Source organism: Carcharhinus amblyrhynchos, chromosome 25, assembly GCF_965287045.1.
Source record: "Carcharhinus amblyrhynchos chromosome 25, sCarAmb.v2.hapA, whole genome shotgun sequence".
In the NCBI taxonomy this organism is placed as follows: domain Eukaryota; kingdom Metazoa; phylum Chordata; class Chondrichthyes; order Carcharhiniformes; family Carcharhinidae; genus Carcharhinus; species Carcharhinus amblyrhynchos.
The window spans coordinates 22,479,335-22,502,527 of NC_137348.1; the positions used below are offsets into that span (position 1 = coordinate 22,479,335).

The following is a 23,193-nucleotide window of genomic DNA, read 5'->3' on the forward strand; positions in this document are numbered from 1 at the left end:
AGGAGGGAGTACTATTTAAAGGGCGAAAAGCTGCAGCATGCTACGGTGCAGAGAGACCTGGGGGTCCTTGTGCATGAGTCGCAAAAACCCAACCTATAGGTGCAGCAGGTGATCAGGAAGGCAAATGGGATGCTGGCCTTTATAGCGAGACGGATTGAATATAAAAGCAGGGAGGTCTTGCTGCAACTGTACAGGGCACTGGTGAGGCCGCAGCTGGAGTACTGTGTGCAGTTTTGGTCGCCACACTTGCGCAATGATATTTTGGCCTTGGAGGGAGTGCAGAGGAGGTTCACTAGGCTGATACCGGAGTTGAGGGGGTTGAACTATGAAGAGAGGCTGAATAGACTGGGCTTATACTCGTTAGAGTTTAGAAGGATGAGGGAGGATCTTATAAGAACATAAGAAATAGGAGCAGGAGTAGGCCATCTAGCCCTTCGAGCCTGCCCTGCCATTCAATAAGATCATGTCTGGTCTGTCGTGGCTCAGTTCCACATTCCCGCCCTCTCCCCATAACCCTTAATCCCCTCGCTTATCAAAAACCCATCAACCTGCGTCTTAAAAATATTTAGCGAGGCAGCCTCCACCACTTCAACGGGCAGAGAATTCCAGAGATTCACCACCCTTTCAGTGAAGACGTTCCTCCTCAACTCCGTTCTAAACCGGCCCCCCCTTTATCTTGAGGCTATGCCCCCTAGTCCTACTGTCCTTTCTGAGTGGGAAGAGTCTCTCCACCTCTATTCTATCCATCCCATTCATCATCTTATATGTCTCAATGAAATCTCCCCTCATTCTTCTAAACTGTAACGAGTACAAGCCTAGTTTATTCAGCCTCTCCTCATAGCTCAACCCCCTCAACTCCGGCATCAGCCTAGTAAACCTCCTCTGCACTCCCTCCAAGGCCAAAATATCCTTGCGTAAGTGCGGCGACCAAAACTGCACACAGTACTCCAGCTGCGGCCTCACCAGTGCCCTATATAGCTGCAGCAAGACCTCCCTACTTTTATATTCAATCCCCCTCGCTATGAAGGCCAGCATCCCATTAGCCTTCCTGACCACCTGCTGCACCTGCAGGCTGGGTTTTTGTGACTCATGCACAAGGACCCTGAGGTCCCTCTGCACCGTCGCCTGCTGCAGTTTTTCGCCACGTAAGTAATAGTCCTTCCTACCATTATTCCTACCAAAGTGGACCACCTTGCACTTGCCAACATTAAATTCCATTTGCCAGTTCCTGGCCCATTCGCCCAGCCTATCTAGATCCTTCTGCAGACTCTCCACACCCTCCGCGCAATTTGCCGTTCCACCAATCTTGGTGTCATCAGCAAATTTCGACACCATACATTCGGTTCCCTCCTCCAGATCATCTATATAAATGGTAAATAGCTGAGGCCCCAGCACCGACCCCTGGGGCACTCCACTAGTCACCAACCGCCAATCCGAATAGCACCCTTTGACCCCCACTCTGTCTCCTATTAGACAGCCAATCCTCTATCCACGCTAACACCCTACCCCCAACTCCATGCCCCCTGACCTTCTGCAATAACCTCTTGTGAGGTACCTTGTCAAACGCCTTCTGAAAATCAAGAAAGACCACATCCACCGGCTCTCCTTTATCCACCGCCCTAGACACATACTCATAGAACTCCAATAAATTCGTCAGACACGACTTCCCCTTAACGAAACCGTGCTGCGTCTGCTCTATCAAGCAATTCCCCTCAAGATGCCTCGCTATTTCCTCCTTGATGACGGATTCTAACATTTTACCTATAACAGACGTTAAACTAACCGGCCTATAATTCCCTGCCTTTTGCCTGCCACCCTTCTTAAACAACGGCGTAACATTAGCCGTTTTCCAATCTTCCGGCACTTCCCCGGAATCCAGCAATGTTTGGAAAATAACCACCAAGGCATCCACTATCACCTCCGCCATTTCTTTCAGAACCCTTGGATGCATTCCATCCGGTCCGGGGGACTTGTCCACAATCAGTCCCTCCAGTCTGTCGAGCACCGCCTCTCTAGTAACAATAAATTCATTGAGACCCTCCAGTCCTACCATCTTTCCATCGCTAACACCCGGCAAATTATTCACGTCCTCCTCCGTGAAGACCGAAACAAAAAAGTTATTCAAGGCATCAGCCATTTCCCCATCCCCTACCACTAAGTCCCCCCTCTCATCCTCTAAGGGTCCAACGTTCGCCCTAGCCAGCCTCTTCCTTTTTATATATTTATAAAAACTCTTGCTATCCTTTTTTATATTAAGCGCTAGCCCAGCTTCATAGTTTCTCCTACCCTTCTTTATCAACTTCTTTGTCAATCTTTGTTGACATTTAAACCTCTCCCAATCCTCTTCTCGCCCACTACTCTTAGCTACTCTAAACGCCTCCGCTTTTAATTTAACACTTTCCTTCACCTCCTTCGTTATCCACGGCTTATTACCTCTCCTCCTACGGTCCTTTTTAACCATCGGAATAAATTTCTGCTGAGCACCAAGAAAGATCTCCTTAAAGATCCTCCACTGCTCCTCAGCAGACCTACCTTCCAACGCGCTCCCCCAGTCCACATTCGCCAATTCTTCTCTCATCCTACCGTACTCCCCTCTGTTTAAACAAAGGACCCGTGTTCGGGAACCCACTTTCTCCTCCTCCATCTGCACCAGAAACTCCACCATACAATGATCACTCTCCCCAAGAGGATCCTTCACCACAAGGTCCCTAATTCTACCAGCCTCGTTATATAACACCAGATCCAAGATAGCTCGCTCCCTCGTCAGCTCCAACACACACTGTTCAAGGAAACTATCCTGGCAGCATTCCAAGGACAACTCCTCGAGCCCACCGCGTCCAACATGGGTCAACCAATCAATATGTAGATTGAAATCCCCCATAATTATTGCCGTTCCATTCCTGCACGCCGCACTTATTTGCACATTAACAGCCCGCCCCACCTCCAGATCATTATTTGGGGGCCTATAGACGACACCCACCAGCGTCTTCCTCCCTTTGCTGTTCCTAATCTCCACCCACAACGATTCCACTTTCTGCTTTTTGGTTCCTATATCATCCCTTGCTACCACCCTGATGCTATCCTTAATCAGCAGAGCTACGCCCCTTTTTCCTCCCGCCTATCCTTCCTGAACACTTGATACCCCTGGACATTCAGCTCCCAGTTCCTGTCACCTTGCAGCCACGTCTCTGTAATGGCCACCAGATCATATCCATTTGTGCTGATCTGCGCCACCAGCTCATCCACTTTATTCCGAATGCTTCGTGCATTTAGATAAAGTGCCTTCATCCCAGCCTTCACCTGGACCCTATTTGCCAGAACGCCACCAACCATACTCACGCCCCCTACTCCCTTTATTATTGGGACATCCTCGGCCTCTTCCCTTACCTGTACCCTCTCCTTAACTTTAGACCCCGTAATGTCACCTACCCTCGCACCGCCCTCCCCCCCCCCCGCCCACCATTAGTTTAAAGCCCTACCTACAGTCCTATTTACACGATTCGCCAGGACTCTGGTCCCAGCACGGTTCAGACCAACCCTATCCCATCCGAACAGGTCCCACCTACCCCAATACTTATAGAGACATATAAGATGATGAAGGGGATGGATAGGGTAGAGGTAGAGAGATTCTTCCCGCTCAGAAAGGACAGCAGGACTAGAGGGCACAGCCTCAAGATAAGGGGGGGGACAGTTTAGAACGGAGTTGAGGAGGAACTTCTTCACTCAAAGGGTGGTGAATCTCTGGAATTCTCTGCCCGTTGAAGTGGTGGAGGCTACCTCGCTAAATATATTTAAGACATGGGTAGACAGGTTTTTGGTAGGCAAGGGAATTAAGGGTCATGGGGAGAAAGCGGGAAAGTGGAACTGAGCCACTTCAGATCAGCCATGATCTTATTGAATGGCGGGGCAGGCTTGAGGGGTTAGATGGCCTACTCCTGCTCCTATTTCTTATGTTCTTAAACTAGCTAGTAATATAAAAGAAGATAGGAAGAGTTTTTCCAATATATAAAAGGCAAGAGAGAGGCAAAAATAGCCATTGGACCACTGGAAGATGAGCCTGGAGAACTAATAATAGGAAACAAAGCTAGCAAAGGAACTGAATAGTTACTTTGCATCAGTCTTCACAGTGGAAGACACCAATGGGATGCCAGAGCTCCAGGAGAGTCAGGGGGCACGGGTGAGTGTAGTGGTCATCACTAAGAAAAAGGTTCTGGGGAAACTGAAAGGTCTGAAGATGGATAAATCACCTGAACAGGATGGACTACATCCCAGTGTTCTAAAAGAGATAGCTGAGGAAATTGTGGAGGCGTTGGTGGTGATCTTTCAGAAATCACTGGAGACAGGGAGGGTAGGAGAGGACTGGAAAATAGCTAATGTAACATCGCTGTTTAAGAAGGGAGGGAGATAGCAGGTGGGAAATTATAGGCCGGTTAGCCTAACTTCAGTCATTGGCAAGATTTTAGAGTCCATTATTAAAGATGAGATTGCTGAGTACTTGGAATTGCATGATAAAGTGGAACGGAGTCAGCACTGCTTTGTCAAGGGGAGGTCATATCTGACAAATCTGTTAAGAGTTCTTTGAGGAGGTAACAAGAAAGTTAGATAAAGGAGAACCAGTGGATGTGATTTATTTAGATTTCCAGGAGGCCTTTGACAAGGTGCTGCATAGGAGACTGTTAAATGAGTTAAGAGCCCATGATGTTAAGGGTAAGATCCTGGCATGATAGAGGATTGGCTGACTGGCAGAAGGCAGAGAGTGGGGATTAAGGGGTCTTTTTCAGGATGGCAGCCGGTGACTAATGGTGTGCCTCAGGGGTCAGTGCTGGGACCACAACTTTTCACAATATACACTGATGATTTGGAGGAAGGACCTGAAGGCACTGTTGCTAAGTTTGCAAATGATACAAACATATGTAGAGAGACAGGTAGTATTGAGGAAGCAGGGGGGCTGCAGAAGGACTTGATTAAGAGAATGGGCAAAGAATTGGCAGATGGAATACAATGTGAAAAAGTGTAAAGTTATGCACTTTGGAAGGAGGAATGGGAGCATAGACTATTTTCTAAATGGGGAAATGCTTAGGAAATCAGAAACACAAAGAAACTTGGGAGTCATTGTTCAAGCTTCTCTGAAGGTTAACATGCAGCTTTAGTTGGCAGTTAGGAAGGCAAATACAATCTTAGTATTCATGTTGAGAGGCCTAGAATACAAGAACAGGGATGTACTTCTGAGGCTATATAAGGCTCTGGTCAGATCTCATTTGGAGTATTGTGAGCAGTTTTGAACCCCATACCTAAGGAAGGATGTGCTGGCCTTGGAAGTGGTCCTGAAGTGGTTCACAAGAATTATACCTGTAATGAAGAGCTTGTCATATGAGGAACAGTTGAGGACACTGGGTCTGTACTCGTTGGAGTTTACAAGTATGAGGGGGGATCTTATTGAAACTTACAGGAAACTGCGAGGTCTGGATAGAGTGGACATAGACAGGATGTTTCCACTAGCAGACAAAACTAGAACCAGAGGGCAGAACCTCAGGCTAAAGAGATGATCCTTTAATACAGAGATGAGGAATTTCTTCAGTCAGAGAGTGGTGAATCTGTGGAATGAGTACAGACCCAGAGTCCTCAACTGTTCCTCATATGACAAGCTCTACATTCCAGGTATCATTTTTGTGAACCACTTCTGGACCCTTTGCCGCAGAAGGCTGTGGAGGCCAAGTCATTGAGTCTGTTTAAGACAGAGATAGATAGATAGGTTCTTGATAAATTAAAAAGGTCAGGGATTATGGGGAAAAGGCAGGAGAATGGGGATGAGAAAAATATCAGCCATGATTGAATGGCGGAGCAGACTCGATGGGCCAAATGGCCTAATATTGCTTTAATCCTTATGGTCGTGTGATTAATGATTCCACTGGAGTGATTTTTGAGGTTGGGTGTGGAAATAATTTGGGGGAAACTCAACAAGAACTTGTTTTTATAGAAATGCCTTAATGTAGAATGATGTTCAAAAATGCTCCACGATCATAATCAGACAACCATTGAGAGCCATCTTAAGAGGCAGTTGATGGCTTGGTCAATAATGTAGCTCTTAAGGTAGGCCTTCAGTGAAAAGAAAGAAGTTTTAGGGAGGGAAGTCCAGAGCTTGGAGCCCAGGTGGCTGAAGGAACAGTTACCAATTGTCAGGTTAAAAAAGTGAGGATGGGTGAGGCCAAAGTTAGGAGATCACAGAGTCCTTGAAGATTTGTGAGGTTGAAGGAAGTTAGAGATGAGGAGAGGCAATGTCAAGAATGGAACTGAAATAAGGATGAGAATTTTGAATTTGGAGATATAGGCCTCTACTGCTGTAATATAACTAAGCGAGCACTGGCGTTAGGCAGTGGGCAGCAAAGATTTGGATAAGATGAAGGATGAGAGGCCATTGAGAAAATTGATTCTAGCAGGGATGAGGAAAGTGTGGAAGTGGATGGGGTGAGGCAAGAGTGGAGATGGGAAATGTTACAATGGTGGAAGTAGGTGGCCTTTGTGATGGACAGGATATGAGGTCAGAAGCTCAGATTGATCAAAAAGGTGTAGAAGTTGCAAACAGTTAAATTCAACCAACAGTATTGGGCATAAAGGGAGATGGAGTTGATATTGGGGGCCAACGAAGATGGCTGTGATCTTCCCAATGAAATTTAAGCTCAGCCAAAACTGGATGGCAGGCAAGCAGGCTGATACTGACCAGGTCTGAGAGGGGGGAGGGTTTTTAATTGTGTTCAGGGATCAGGGGCTCCATGACAAGGATAAATTGGAGAAGTTGAGGCTGTTCTCCTTGGTGAACAGAAGGTTAAGAGGAGATTTCATGGATGTGCTCAAAATCATGAGAGATCTTGGGAGAGTAAATATGGAGAAATCTCAGTGGTGAAAAGGTTGAGAATCAGGAGTCACCCATTTAAGATGATTGGCAAAATAAGTAACATTAACAGACAGAAGAACTTCTTAATGCAATAATTAGTTACAATCCAGAATGCACTGTGTGTGTGGTGGAAGTAGGTTAAATTGTGACTTTGTAAAGGGCACTGGATGAGCATCTTAAGAGAAAGGAAAATGTAGGGCTACAGGGAAATGGAAGGAGGGTGAGATTAACAGAGTTGCTCTTGTAGAGAGCTGTATGGATGAGATGGGCTGAACAGCCTCCTCTTGCACAGTAGTCATCCAATGGTTCTGTTTTGTGGCTCAGTGGAGGGGTCAAGAAAGATTGCAGGATAGTTGAACAAGGTGTGGTCTGCATTTATCTGGAACCTGACAGCATGTCTTTTGATGATGTACTGAGGAACAGCATGTCGGTGAGGAAGGGAAGGGACAGGGAAAGATCTTTTTCCTAAATATATCTTGTGCTAGGCTTGACCTGGGAGTACTTAGTTATTGACACCGAGTTGGAAAGATGTTCCATTCTGCAACACAGACATTCTACAGTGCATTGTCAGAAAGAGAGTACTTAACCATATACAAGGAATATATAAATGTATATATTTACTTCAGAATAGCATATACACTACAAAACCAGCAGAATTTAAGTGCATGTCCTGTCCTCCCTCCCTGTTATTTTCACATTAGCTGTGACAGTGAAACAATAAAAAAAACCTTTAGGCACACCAGATGCAAATGAGGCAGGCAAGTTTGCATCTTCATTGGGTAAGAATCAGGAATAGCCATTTTTTTAAATTGAGAAACCCAATTAGAGAGCCAAAGCGCTTAAAGCAGGGCAGCATCAAGTTTGCAAGAAGATTCAATAAACCAAGAACTCATAATTGGGCAGAATTCAATTTAGCACTCATCAGTAGTGAACTATTATTACATTTCACTCTACACTTGATTTTGTTGACTGATTGTAATAAAATTCTGGTAGGTCCAGACTAATAAAATTCTGGTGGTTCGGATTAAGGTGAGAAAAACACTAGGACAAACTAACTGCAGTCTATTATTCATGAACTGTTCTAATTGCTGCATTTACAGTCATAATGTAAACATCAAAGAAGTGTTTGCAACTTCTATAATACTTTGTGTCATCATTTTAATGTTTCTGATGAGTAACAAGCTGTTAACATAATGAAGCTGCATGAATAATAAGCTCCTTCACTATATCTTAATCTTAATGCTAATTGCAGACGCAGGAGCAGCATGATAAAACACACAGCCATGTGTCTCCAAGATTACCAATTAATGCCACAATCCCATCGGTGACAGAAGATTAATGCCATCCTTACGGAAATAACTGTCAGTCACATCTGTTTGTAAACCTGGACCAATACGTATTCAGATAAACATCCCAGCAGGAAGTGCCATGTGAATATGTCACTGGGTTGGATAATTATCTAAAGTGCCATTGGTATGAACAAGTTCCAACTCTTCCTATGCATTTGGAAAACAGATCCTGGCAAAGATAATTACATTGAAAACAGAAAAAGCACATGAAAAATGATGTATCTAAACCAGCAAAAAACAAATTATTTATTCCAGTGCATATCATGTTATTCAGGAAATGTTAGAAGACAACAATGATTGTTATCTTAGAGCAAATCGTTCATAAAAGCTATATTGGGAAAAATAGCTGTTAAAAAGAAAAGCCGTTAATGTGTTAATTGGAGAACGAATGCTAGTTACTACCAGCAGATTATTCTTATTTATTCACTTTCCAAAAGGCTTTCTCTAGTTTCCCAACAAGGCAATGAGCATGGAGTTCCATACTCTTGACAGCAAGGAAAAAATAATTAGAATACATTGCATTTTGATGAGGCATTCTACATAGAAAAATTGTGAACTATCTTTTAATGAATTGCTGTAGGTCATTATTAAATGGAGAGGATTAGTCTTTAGGAGGCATTATATCCATTTGAATAAGGAAAGATTGGAAGCCTTCCCTCTCCCAAGCAGATAACTAAACACGTTCATTCTTGTACTTGTGAAAGGAAAAGATGTGACAGACCAAGAAGATATACAACAAATAATTTATGCTTTAAACATTTCCCAAGTCAGATGAATGTTTTTTGTTGTATATTAGAACCATCTTGAGGTGTGGAGAAGTAATAACGAATGAGGAGTAAGAAATTCCAAGGTCATAAATAAAGTCATGCTCAGTGTCAAGATTTGAATTCTCATAATATTCACTTGATTAAACACAGTAATTTTCTCCATGGTAACCCATGCTCTTTCATAAACTAAGTCCAGTGTCACCCTAAAGAACCCTGCACATTCCAAGACCACATCAGCAAAAGTATGAGCTCAGCTTGTGAAAACAGGCAGAATGAAACCATGCATTTAGGAAGAAAGAAACCATTTGAATGATAGCAGATTCAAGCATTCCCATAGGATTAAACAAGCAACCCACCATGCACTAAGCTCTGGAATAAAAGTATTAATAGTTCCCTGTCTATCTACAAAATAGTAATTGTGTACATTTAGTTATGATCCATTTACGGAGTCGAAAAAGATTTTTTATATATAAACTGTGCAAGTAACAGTGGTTGCAGCCCATCCTCATGCATATTCTTAATTAAGCTGGTGAATTTGTGGTTGTACAACCTGTTAAGTTCAGAACAAACCCTGAGGGTTAAAGATGTTTCTACCTTGTCAAAAATGACAATAAATTTGGTTACTGTTGTCAGTTTTTCTCTTGGATTTGTAAAGTCATTTTGTTTGAATTAAGGAAATCTGTTTTAATCAAAATATATTAACTTTGAAGTTTTCTTGTTACTTGGCATTATTAGTGAAAGAATGCATTTAAGGACCATTGAAAATCATCAACCCATGAAATCCCCTACTAGGTTAGTCAAGTATTTATTTGAACTAAGACTTGCTGTAAATGTTAATTAGATTTTTAGCTTAGATTTGATTCCAAGTCCTTCTATCGAGTGCTAGTCCTTGCTAAATAAAACTGGGCATGCCTTGTTCTGTTCTGGAACTCCAAAGAAAAGATGCAAAGTGCATATGCAATGATTCAATCTAAATTTTTATTATCCTTACTACAAAGTATAATTGCAGTATCAATATAAGTGCAATTTATTGCACAATACACTGAGATTACTTTCTTAACCAGGTTTTTAAGTTTCTAGTGTATTATTAGTGTGCTTTTACAATCGTCTTATTTTGTGGGAAGTGGCTGGGAATCTCGTAACCAAAATCAATTCTTTAGATTGCTTCCTGAAATCTTACTGAGTGCTCCTTGGTTTATTGTCATTTTAATTTTATGGCTCTGGATAACTTGCTTGCACCTTTAAACTGTGGTTCCCCCAATGATAAATCAAAAAAGTGGAACTAGAATGGCAATACTTAGCAGTACCATTTTTAAGGAAATGCAGTGGAAATCAATCTTGGGGAAGTATGTTTTTCCTATATGAATCATTAATGACTGTAGGGCACTCCTACATATCTGGATATTGGAAAGTGATGACATGACGGCGTGATTAAAGGACCATAGATTTACGATTTAAATGTAAGCGATTTAGAACAGTAGGCAGGAAAATCTCTTCATAATTATGAGGTTGTGAAATTCACTTTCTGGGCTGGTGCTCAGGTGGGAACTATCACATTTCAAGATAAGTTAGGAAATATAAAGGAATTGAATGGATATAAGAACATGGTTTATAACTGTGATTAAATTATATGTTTGTGCAGAGGGTAACACAGACTGGTTGGGCAGAGTGACCTGTTTCAAAATGTATAATTTTTTGTGTTCATAACATTCACACTAGTGAAATTGTACCTCCCATCTAGAAATAGAAGTCCGCTTTATTTTTCTTGTTCCTTGTGAATTGGCAGTGTATCTCAGTGGGATCCCAATGGTACATTACATTGGCATGGAGACCACAAGTTATTAGAATCTTAACAGAGAAAAGACCGATGAATGAAAATGTGGTGTGTTTCTGTTAAATACTCTGCATAGTAACCTGATTAAGAATGGTATAGGACTCTACACATTTAGAGCATACATGTCTGTGCAGGTTCCACAAGAATCAGTAGAACAAGCCAAGTATTGTAACTCTTCTACTGATGGGCAACATCATTTGTAAGACATCAGGACCACCAATGATTTGCCTACAAACTTTCAACAGGATGGAAAATGTCATTACTTTTATGGTATTTCATACATTTTGTCTCAACATACATCTCCTTGGCACATATTAAATCCCTGGGTTTTATCAGATTTGGAAGAACTTAGGCAAATTTAAGGCCTGGTAAACGCAGTGTCCATGTCTGTAAGACTAGAACCGAGAATAGTTTTGCCAAAGCAGCACTGAGCAAAAAAAAAAGATTGCTTACATCAAGTTCACACTGTTCGCCTGCAGAATTGGCTCCACAGATGCACACAAATTTGTTGACCAGGTTCTGGCAGGTCCCTCCATTCTGGCAGGGATTTGAGTCACATTCATTGACTTCTTCTTCACACCTAGGTAAATTGAAGGTGGAAATTCAGCAAAGAGGAGAGACCGTATTAATTTGATAAACTGCTACCTTTCCCAAAATGACAGTGTGTGGCACAGGTGGCTAGTCATTTTTAATCTCTACCAGTTTGTTTACTACTGTCTGGAATTCTCACACAGGTAACTGTCAGCGTTGTTCATTAACACAGCACCTTATGTGCAAAGTTTTAGTTTTGAAATGCCATCTTAGTGTATCAATGATGTGAAGCCTTTCATTCAAGACAATAGATTTTAATTACCTTTTTCTCATCATAAGGACAAACTGGTTATATTCTGGACCTCCAACACATTTTAATGGTTTAAAATTTATTTCAAAGTAATTATGTACATATCTTAATAAGGAAGCAGTACCAATATTTTAACCAGTGCAAATTTCCTGGAGCACACAAATACCCATTTTCAGTTGTAAAACTGAAGAATCCATAAGAGAGTAACATCAGATGTATTGATTTGATGAATGCCGTTACTTTCCAATCATGCATGATTATCCAGAGCACAATCTGTTCCCTGAGAGTTTAGTGTGACTCAGTGAAAATCTCAAGTACCAGATCAAAATTATTTGTAAATGTTTAATGGTTCGGATATGATAATCATTATTTTGTTGGATTGCTAACAGGTGATGCAGTACACAAAGTTTCATTATTTTCTTTTTTTGCTAGTTTTAACCATTGTTTTGACGGCATTTATAAGTTCCCACCTACATTCAGGTATCTACAAGTAGAAGCCTCAGTGGTGAGTGTCAGAACGATATTTGACTACTGGTCATTATGGGAGACAGGGTACAGTTTTTTAAAAATTGAAAGAGCAGAGGAATCTGATGAAGTGACCTTTGAAGGTAGCAGGATATAGTGAAGATTGTTTCACAAAGATGCAAATGAGAATCCTTAACTCTTAGAAGTGAAATCATAGAATTTTTCACCTCTAAAAATGGGTAGATTTGGGTCAGGTTTTTTTTTAAAAGATGAAACTGATAAAACTCATTTCTAGCTTTAATCCAGGTGGGATGGGGTGGAAAACCAAACCTTTTTCAATTTGATCATTTAAATATTCTAAGGAAAGTGCCTCAGAATTAGCTACCATTTAAAGGAGAGGTATGTGCCTTTCCTGCTGGATCCAGTTTACTTGCAATCCTCCAACTCCAAGCCCTCTTATCTTCCATCTATTGCAGACCTCCAATCTTCCATCAACCCTGGACTCTGATCTTCAGCTTCCAATCTCCACATCCCTCAGCCTTTCCAATCCTTCCCTCCTTCCCACTGCTTTTCTACCTGGCTGCAGCCTTCTGTTGAATGCCTACCTGCCAGCTGTCAAAGCTTGTTCTGCCTGGCTGTGGTTGATTTGATTTATTATTGTCATTTGTATTGGGATACAGTGAAAAATATTGTTTCTTGCATGCTATTACAGACAAAAACATACTTTTGTACCCTTTTATTGCTGGGTACAAAAAGGAAAAGGAAAGGAGAGGGTGCAAAGTATAGTGTTGCAGTAACAGGGTGAAGAGAAAGATCAACTTAATATATAATAGGTCCATTCAAAAGTCTGTTGGCAGCAGGGAAGAAGCTGGGGAACGGAGACAAAAAGAGTTAAACAGGTCTTGCCAGTAAATACACCAAGAATTGTGCCGGACAGTAAAATTAAGCTACCCCTTCCATCTCAACTGATAAGATCAGGGCCAAAATCAAGGAATATATGTTGAATCATTATTAAACACTGGTTAGGTCCCAATTAGAGAAATTTGTCTAATTATAGGCACCACAGCAACGTGTACCATCACAAGATGCATGGCAGAAACTTACAAAACTCCTTCAATGGCATCTTCCAAACCTGTGACTTCTATAATCTAGAGAAACAAGAGCAGCTGACACATGGGAATACCACCATTTGCAAGTTCCCCTTCAAAAGACACACCTTCCTAACTTGGAACTATATCATTGTTGCTGGGTCCAAAACCTAGAACTTCCTTCCTTATGTGATTTAACAAAATGCTCATCATCACCTTGTCAAGAACAGTTGGAAAAGGGCAACAAATCCTAGTCTTGCCAGTGACATTTATATCCCAGGAACAAATAAAACAAAACTTCGAGAAGGATATCAAGGCCTTAGAGTGCAGAGAGATTGACTGACATGGTGCCAAGGATGAGAAACTTCAGTTGCATGAAAAGACTGGAGAAGCTCGTGCTGTTCTTCCTAAAGCAGAAGAGGTTTAAGAAGAGATTTGATGCATTCAAAATCAGGAAAGGGCTTGATTGAGTAAGGAAGGAACATATGTTTCCAGTGGCAGAGGAGTCAGTAACCAGAGAATATAGACTTCAGGTAATTGGCAAAAGAACCACAGGTGGTATAAGTGAGTTGTTATGATCTGGAATGCAATGCCTGAAAGGGCAGTGAAAGCAGACTGAATGAAGCTTTGCTCAGAGAGCAACTTTTGAAGGAGAACTTGGATACAAGCTTGAAGAGGCAAATTTTGCAGGATCATGGAAAAAGAGCAATGGTTTAGGATTAATTGGATAACTCGTCCAAGGAGTCAGTACAGGCAATTTGCATCAAATGACTGTCTTGTGGAATGGATCATATTATGATTCTATTGCGATTGAGTGCAATCCGTTGCCAAATTTTTCTGTCCTAACCCTGGAAATCTTAAGCAAGTTGCAGTATCTCTACCAATATTCCAGCTGAAAATAACCAACAGCGCCAATTTGAAAATTGATCTGAGACCTCTGTTACGTAAGGATCAGGGACTCACTTAATATACTTAATAAACATTAGGGAAGAATAAGATTTCCATATCTTCAATTAGAATTCACAGCTGTTTTTATTTAATGACTTGAGATGGGAATGATTGATGCTGAAAATTATGGGGCAGGATTTTCCAGCTGTTTGCTGGCAGTGGGATTCTTCGCTCCCATCAGGAGCGCACTCTGCTTGTGGGCTTCCTGGTGACATGGGGTGGCTTCAGTGGGAAATCCCATTGACAGCAGTGGGACCAGAGAATCCTGCCACAGCGAACAGCATGCTGCCTGTTGCCAATGAGAGACAAGTGGCAGGGAGACCAGAGAATCTTGTCTGTGGTCAGTGAATGGGAAAATCTGATCTTTATGTTATCTATTATTTCTAATTTCAAAAAGTCCACGTTGTTAAACTTGAATATTAAATACTACCTTGGTATTAACATTTGATTATTCCTAGCAATCATACAGCAAAAATTGGATATCATTTAAAATTAAGAATCTGTGGCAAAGTTAATCAATTTAAAATAAGAATCGAAATAAGTATTCAGGTCAATCAACCTTCCACTTTAACTAACAAAATAAAATTTCTACTCTCTTCGACTCTCAAATGCATTTTTATCACAGAATTGGGTAGATGAGAGTAAACCTGTTCTTGATCCAAAGCAATTAAGTAAAAAGCACCAGGACACCATTATTTGTTTCGACCTGTTGCTTTCCACAGATGAAATTGTTCTGTTCAGGACAGGATTAAAGAAAGACACTGTCCTATGCAGAGTAATTAATTGTGGTTATATTTACCTCCCAGAGATTTCCACCTCCACAACAATGAAACAGTTGTATTTAAAGGGATTAATCAATAATGGATTAACTAACGAATGAAATTACATTCAACATATGTGATCTTATTAAAAATCTTACATCTACATATCACGAACAAATTTTCTCCCACCGTCTAATTCCACTTCAACCGAGCATTGCACTTGATCTTGATTCCTGTGATGTGTCACAATAGACTCCTGCACTGTCTAGTCTTATTTGAAGTTTATTACCATTGGGGGTGTGGAGGGTATTTTTAATCTTAAATACACAGACAGAGTTAATGGGACAATTATTTCTTTAAAATGGGAATACATCAAGGAAATTTATTTTCATGAAAAATGACAACTGTGGTAGTTTGTGAAAGTAACTCTCTTGTAGCAACTGTCAAATAGTTTGATTTATTATTGTCATGTATTAATATACAGTGAAAAATATTGTTTCTTGCGTGCTATAGAGACAAAACATACTGTTCATAGAGAAGGAAGCGAGAGTGCAGAAAATAATATTACAGTCATAGCTAGGGTATAGAGAAAGATCAACTTAATGCAAAGTAAGTCCATTCAAATGTCTGACAGCAGCAGGGAAGAAGCTGTTCTTGAGTCAGTTGGTATGTGACCTCAGACTTTTGTATCTTTTCCCAAAGGGAGAAGGTGCAAGAGAGAATGTCCAGGGTGTGTGGGGTCCTTAATTATGCTGACTGCTTTGCCGAGGCAGCGGGAAGTGTAGACAGGGTCAATGGATGGGAAGCTGCTTTGTGTGATGGATTGGGCTACGTTCACGATCATCTGTAGTTCCTTGTGGTCTTGGGCAGAGCAGGAACCATACCAAGGCATGATACAAACAGAAAGAATGCTTTCTATGATGCATCTGTAAAAGTTGGTGAGAGTCGTAGCTAACATGCCAAATTTCCTTAGTCTTCTGAGGAACTAGGGGTATTGGTAGGCTTTCTTAAATAGTGTCAGCACGGGGGGACCAGGACAGGTTGTTATTTTGAAAAAAACCTGAATATGCTGCTCTTCTTCGTCTTTCTAATCATAGAATCCTACAGTGCAGAAGGAGGTCATTCAGCCCATCGCGTCTGCACTGACCATAATCTCACCCAATCCCTACCCCCAAAACCCCATGCATTTATCCTAGCTAGTCCCCCAGACACAAGCAGGCAATTTACCATGGCCAATCCACCTAACCTGCGCATCTTTGGAACGTGGGAGGAAACCCACGCAAACACGGGGAGAACGTGAAGACTTCATACAGACAGCGACCTAAATTGGGAATTGAACCCAGGTCCCTGGCACTGAGAGGCAGCAGTGCTAACCACTGTGCCATATCCACCTACTATTCATAACTTGTATCATGCTTTAAAATTTTGATTGATATTTGAATAATTTCTGTATATTTTGTGCTAATGATACAAAATGTACTATTCATCCTTTTACTTTTGTATTAACCCCTCCTCAAAGCAAATCATCTTTGCTCATTTCAAGGAAGGCACACAAACAAGAGGAGGAGAAAGGAAGCACTTCAAAGACTCCTGAAGGCTTACCTCCAGAAATGCACCATGGGCGTCAGTGATTGGGAGACCTTTGCTCAGAAGAAACTACCTGGAGAAAGCTCCTGATTGAAGGGAAAGAATTCTTCGAGGACATCCAACAGCAAGAGGAGGTCCAGGAGAAAAACTTGAGAAAGGAATGCCAATGATCTCAAGTCCACAAACCAATCCCAGCTCCTGGAAACACCTGCTATGTGTGTCATTGAAGATGTGACTTTTGGGCCAGGCTCAACAGCCACGCAATGACCCACAGAACACATAACTAGTGACAGAATTTCTAAGGTGGACAATCACACTCATTAACACACTGATCAACTCCTCCCCTGCAGCCATGTCTACTCTATCAATCCATCCTTACCCATCCCCCCATGATTGTGTAACTGATCATATGTGAATACCAAAAACGACAATATATAAACAATGTCACCACACCAAAACGAGAAATAAATTAATTTATGAAAGCATGGATACCATATGAGCCATGTTGTGGGTATGCCGGCGTTGGACTGGCGTAAACACAGTAAAAAGTCTGACAACACCAGGTTTTAGTCCAACCTATTTATTTGATAATATACTCACAAGCTTTCGGGGTTAGCCCCTTCGTCAGGTGAATGGAGAGTTCTGGCCTCAGACAGAGCATATAAAGCACAGACAGTTTAGAGATTACTGATTAGAATGCGAATCCTTACACCTAACCTGCTGTTCAAGACCTGAAGTGGCTGATAATGTGAATGGAAGGAGCACTGATCACAGGTTAAAGAGATGTGTATTGTCTCCAGACAGTACAGTAAGTGAGGTTTTGCAAACCCAGGCAAGTCACGGGGGTTACAGATAGTGCGACATGAACCCAAGATCCCTGTTGAGGCCGTCCTCATGTGTGCGGAACTTGGCTATCAGTCTCTGTTCAGCGACTCTGCGCTGTCGTGTGTCGTGAAGGCCGCCTTGGAGGGCGGCCTTCACGACACACGACAGCGCAGAGTCGCTGAACAGAGACTGATAGCCAAGTTCCGCACACATGAGGACGGCCTCAACAGGGATCTTGGGTTCATGTCGCACTATCTGTAACCCCCGTGACTTGCCTGGGTTTGCAAAACCTCACTTACTGTACTGTCTGGAGACAATACACATCTCTTTAACCTGTGATCAATGCGCCTTCCACTCACATTATCAGTCACTTCAGGTCTTGAACAGCAGGTTAGGTGTAAGGATTCGCATTCTAATCAGTAATCTCTAAACTGTCTGTGCTTTATATGCTCTGTCTGAGGCCAGAACTCTCCATTCACCTGACGAAGGGGCTAACCCCGAAAGCTTGTGAGTATATTATCAAATAAATAGGTTGGACTAAAACCTGGTGTTGTCAGACTTTTTACCATATGAGCAACAGATTCATTGGGACTTATAATGACTCTCATTACCTCACTCCAGTAAAGCCTGGCTGGCAGGTACAGTTGGCACCCCATAATCCATCAGTGCAGTGTCCTCCGTTGTTACAGATGAAACTCTCTCCACAACTGACTGGTGGGTAGAACCATCTAAAAAATATTAGGAATACTTTTCATTCACAAGTAAATTAGATTTCATAACAAATGCTGGTGCATGAACAAAAAACACATATGCAGACTCCTTGATATTCAGTGTGTCCTGTGTAAAAGTGAATTAATACATAATTTTATGTTTTGCCTCATGTCAGCTCTTCTACTTGGACAGCGTACAACAGTTTTGGGACAGAAATATATAATTTATTGAGCTGCTAGGATCTAAATATCACTTGTCCATCTAATATTAATCTTTACTGTATAATAGATACACAATGTGTCAGATTAGAGCAAACAAAATGGCTCTCCATTGAGACAGATGAAATATTAATGGATTTTTCCCTTGGGTACTTTATGTTTTTAGAAATAATGATTATTTAGTTTTAACTTCCAACTGAGAAATCTCAACCAATTCTTTTGCATTCCTTCTCAAGTGTTTCCTTTAGATCAGTCTGTTTGTCACATACAATAGCATGCAAATAAAACAATTCAAGAACTAGATATATTTCAATCCAAACAGTTCATCTTCATTGAAGAATTTAAATATTTTATCTGATTTTTTCATTGGTAATGGTTTTTAGATTTGAAATGTAAATTATTTATGCATTATTTTAAAATTCTTTCCATTTAAATCCTCTAAGACCTTCACTTGGGAATGAGCTGAGCAAATATGAGATTGTTCCATACCCCTGTTCAAGGAATTTGGCAGAACATGAGTTCAGATGAAAAAAAGAATAAGTTGTGAAATGTTAGTCTGTGGTTGGCACTGACAGAGAACTGACCACATCAGAAGGATATTGCCAGGTCTAGGACCATAAAAATTTGTACACATTGGTTGGAGCACATTGTGAACTGCAGTTTGTAATGCAGACTGACAGTGCAAGTATTCAGCCAAAATACACATTGATTTGATTATCTGTTGCTGGTTTACCATGAGTTTGCAATGATCAATTGAACTGAGTAAGGCTTTTAAAACAACTGGCAATAGAGCTGTAGGAATCAGAATAAAAATAAATTAGATTTAGAAGAATCTGAAAGCCATTCTCATTTTAATTCCTATTACTTGGATGCTAGTTGTTTTAGATGCCTTGCTCAAATTTTGTGGAGGTTCATTATTTAGAAAAGGTCGGCTTACTCGCAGTATTGTCCAGTGAACTGGTTTGCACAGTTGCAGAAGTATGAGTTGATGCTGTCAATGCAAGTTCCGTTGTTTCTACATTTGTGGTTTACGCAGTCATCGATATTATTCTCACAGTTTCTCCCAGTGTAGCCCAGATTGCAGCTACACTCATAACCTTCCACCAAATCACTGCAATTACCATGAATGCAGAGACTGGACATGCAGTCATCAATGTTGATTTCACACCTTACACCTTCCCATCCTGCAATGCAGTTACACTGGTAAATGTCAAATAAATCTTCACATGTTCCATTATTCTGGCATGGATTTGAGGAACATACTTCCGTGCCAAAACAACCAGTTTGAGGTGGGGGACTGTTCACCATAACAAACTGTTCATTGTTTGTTAAAATCTTTTGATTGAAGTAAGGCAGGTATATGCCACCAATTCGAACCACACCAAGACAACCTGTAAAATTGTTGCTTAGTGTTATATTCACATTGTTTTGAAGAAAATTTAAGTTGCCAGCAGTGACTGGACTGGTAGAATTGGAATTTCCATTAACAATCATGATCCACCTTGATGACATCATAAAAGGCTCCACCATCATAATGACCACTGAATTCCACTGTCCATCTGAGATGTTGATGTTGCTAGAAAGTGTGAGGGCTTCTACACTATTTCCACTATACAGTCTGAACTGCAAGTGAGAATTATGGATACCAAACCAAACTGAATCAGCACCATTGTTGGCCTGCAGCAAAACAGCATCCCTGTCTCTGGTTCTGAGGATCATGGAAATACTTGTGAGATCCCTTCTGATTAATTTGTTGCCAGTGTACACTATTGGATTATCACCTCGAAATGTTGCATCAGTATAACCTGTAAAATATTCACAAAAACAGAAGGTAGTTATTTCACTGAAACCTATGTTGCTGATTCATCCTCCACTTCTTTGTTGCCTTCAACAACATCACATTTCCAACGTACAGATCTGCTTTTGGAGAAACAAAGATATTTGCAACAAATATGTTGATACGTTTAGAATTGATTGCCTCCAAGTGGATAGTGTTTTGTTTAGAAATACCCACACACGAGTAAGTGCTAAATTACATTTGTTCAATTGTTATATTTTAATCCAAATTGTAATTATACAGAAATGGCTGCAATACAAAACGTTTCTTTATTTTTAAAGGTTTTGTTAAAGCCAGCCTTACCAGCAACTAAAATCAGACTTTCCAATTTTTTCTTCATCCACAATGCATGTTATAGGGAGATAAATTCAATGCAGTTTATACACTTTCAGTTTAGATTTCAAAACTTGCAAAAGATTTTAAAAATTGATACTTTTTAAGGATTCTAGCTTCTGAATACTTATGTAGATAAGTGAATTCTTGTAGTTCTTACATTCATATCCATCTGGAAGATTCTGACAGTGACATCCTGCAGGACATGGATCAGTCTCACACCACACTTTTTCCTCACAGGTTCTTCCAGTATACTCCTTTGGACATTTACATTCAAAATCGTTCCATGTCACAGTACAATTGCCTCCATTTTGGCAAGGTACAGTCTGCATAAAATCAGAAAGCATGTCAGTTACACAAACCAATTCCTTGTTCGGTATATATTATGTTGACCCATCAGTCAGTGACTGTGCCATCCTCCAATCTATGTTTCCAAAATTACAGCTGCAGCTTTGCTGCAAAAGTGTTTAACTTCCTATAAAGTGATTTGGGCTGGCCTAAAGTCATGAAAGTGCTATATATACATATAGGTCCTCATCGGTGGATTTTAATGAGCATGTACAAGGATCAGTTTTCATTTTGTGTTTCAAAAGGGAGTGAGAGTGAATCTCTTGAAAGTTCATAGTCACACTCAGTAGAGATAGATTAACTAGATTACTAATTAAATATGGAAAAATGCTAGAAAATCCTCAGCAGGTCTGACAGCATCTGTGGAGAGAGAATAGAGCCAGTGTTTCGAGTCTAGATGACCCTTCGGCAGAACTGAGAGGAAACAGAGCCAGCAGAAATTTATACTATGAGGGTAGGGAGGGGAGGTGGAATTGGATAAAGGAAATGTAAATAAGCATGCAGAAGGCTAAGAAGGTGTTAAAAGCGTCCATTAAGTGATCAGTATGCGTTAATGGCAAAACAAAGGTATAGATCAGAATACATTAATGGCAAAACATTTTCAACACCATCTCAACCTTCTCCATGCTCATTTGCATTCGCTTTGTCCAATTCCATGACCCCTCCCTACCCTCAATAGTAAATCTCTTTCTTCTCAGCTGTGACGAAGAGTCATCTACGCTCAATGTTGGCTCTACTCTCTCTCCATATATGCTTTCAGACCTCTGAAATTTTCCAACATTTTTCTGTTTTTGTTCCAGATTCCAGCGTCTGCAGTATTTTGCATTTATTCTAGTTAAATATGTTTATTTGAACAATACAGAACAGACCTAACACCAGCAAAATATGAGCAAGTGAAAAGATTAGCAGGTATTCACTGTAGCATCGAAATAAGCATTTCCCTTCTGGGGATACATCAAAAATGTGATGAAAATTTGCTGACTATTTCACTATTCCAGTGTAGCTATGGAAATGGAGATGAAAAGTTCACCAACTTTCCGTTCTGTCTAATTGCACAAATAGAAATTGGATTCTATGTATAAGAGCCTCTTTATGTGATTAGCTGATTTTTCCCTGTTAATAACCACGTTTCTACTTATTGAATTACTTTATTTTTACATTTTTCTTTCCCAGTCAAATTTTCACCAGGTGACATGATTCAGTTAATAACATGAATGATGTGCTACTTTTACCTATTCAAACAGATAACTTTGAATTTGCTGCAAAACAGTTTGTCTAATCTTAAATGATACGTAAACCTAAAACCTGGTCATTTAAAGTGTGCAGGCAAGTGTTTTCTCACCGTACAAGAATCATCACTGATGCAGCCCTTGATCATGTTTACAAGTGTTTTATTCTTGTAAACTTCCAGTGATGAGCTATAATTTTCGATTTCCAGTGGGTAAAACTCCAGTTGGATATTGTTGAGCCTTATATCCTGCAGGCAGCCCTTGAAAGGTCCTCCCCCAGCAGTAGTATCAATAGGATCTTGACCAAGGTAGACAGTGTCAAAAGCTTGGATCTTCACAGAAGACAATAGATAGTCTAGCAGAATAACATCTAATTCGCTGACAGTTACCCAGGCTTCATCAAAGCGAATTTCTATCCGTCGTTTGATGCCATCGGCAAGATTCATGGATGAGTTTACCTGCATAGTTTTTGTCTTGATAGTAATGCTGCTGTTGTTCAGATATATTACGAGATAAGGAACTATGCCACGGTTGAGTTGTAATAAGAAGCCATTTGCCTTTCGTGTGCGCATGAAAAAAGAAATAACAAATTTTGTGCCTGGTTCGTCCGTGATCGTAAAAGAGGCAGAACTGCTTGAATTCTCATTGTTGAATGTTGCAGAGATGTATTCTGCAGAAGACAGAAGAAAATGCATTTGGTTGAGTGCTTAAAAATATAAGAGAATATATAAGAACATAAGAACGTAAGAAATAGGAGCAGGAGTAGGCCATCTAGCCCTTCGAGCCTGCCCCGCCATTCAATAAGATCATGGCTGATCTGTTGTGGCTCAGTTCCACTTTCCCGCCCTCTCCCCATAACCCTTAATCCCCTCTCTTATCAAGAACCCATCAACCCGCTTCTTAAAAATATTTAGCGAGGCAGCCTCCACCACTTCAACGGGCAGAGAATTCCAGAGATTCACCACCCTTTGAGTGAAGAAGTTCCTCCTCAACTCCGTTCTAAACCGCCTCCCCTTTATCTTGAGGCTGTGCCCCCTAGTCCTACTGTCTTTTTTGAGCGGGAAGAGTCTCTCCACCTCTATCCTATCCATCCCATTCATCATCTTATACGTCTCAATGAGATCTCCCCTCATTCTTCTAAACTCTAGCGAGTACAAGCC

General features: G+C 40.9%; 1 protein-coding gene across 4 annotated transcripts in view; it reads right to left on the reverse strand.

Annotated features, from left to right (window-relative positions):
- The window catches only part of LOC145358179 (protein crumbs homolog 1-like), a 243,980-nt gene that overhangs the window by 72,515 nt on the left and 148,272 nt on the right, over positions 1-23,193 (reverse strand). For all 4 annotated transcript variants that reach the window (XM_080211931.1, XM_080211929.1, XM_080211930.1 and 1 more), the window contains 5 exons: positions 22,147-22,703; positions 20,617-20,782; positions 19,224-20,091; positions 17,969-18,085; positions 11,296-11,422 (listed from right to left, as the gene is read on the reverse strand). In XM_080211931.1, coding sequence (XP_080068057.1) covers positions 11,296-11,422; positions 17,969-18,085; positions 19,224-20,091; positions 20,617-20,782; positions 22,147-22,703 — 1,835 coding nt within the window. The remainder of the gene's footprint in view (positions 1-11,295; positions 11,423-17,968; positions 18,086-19,223; positions 20,092-20,616; positions 20,783-22,146; positions 22,704-23,193) is intronic.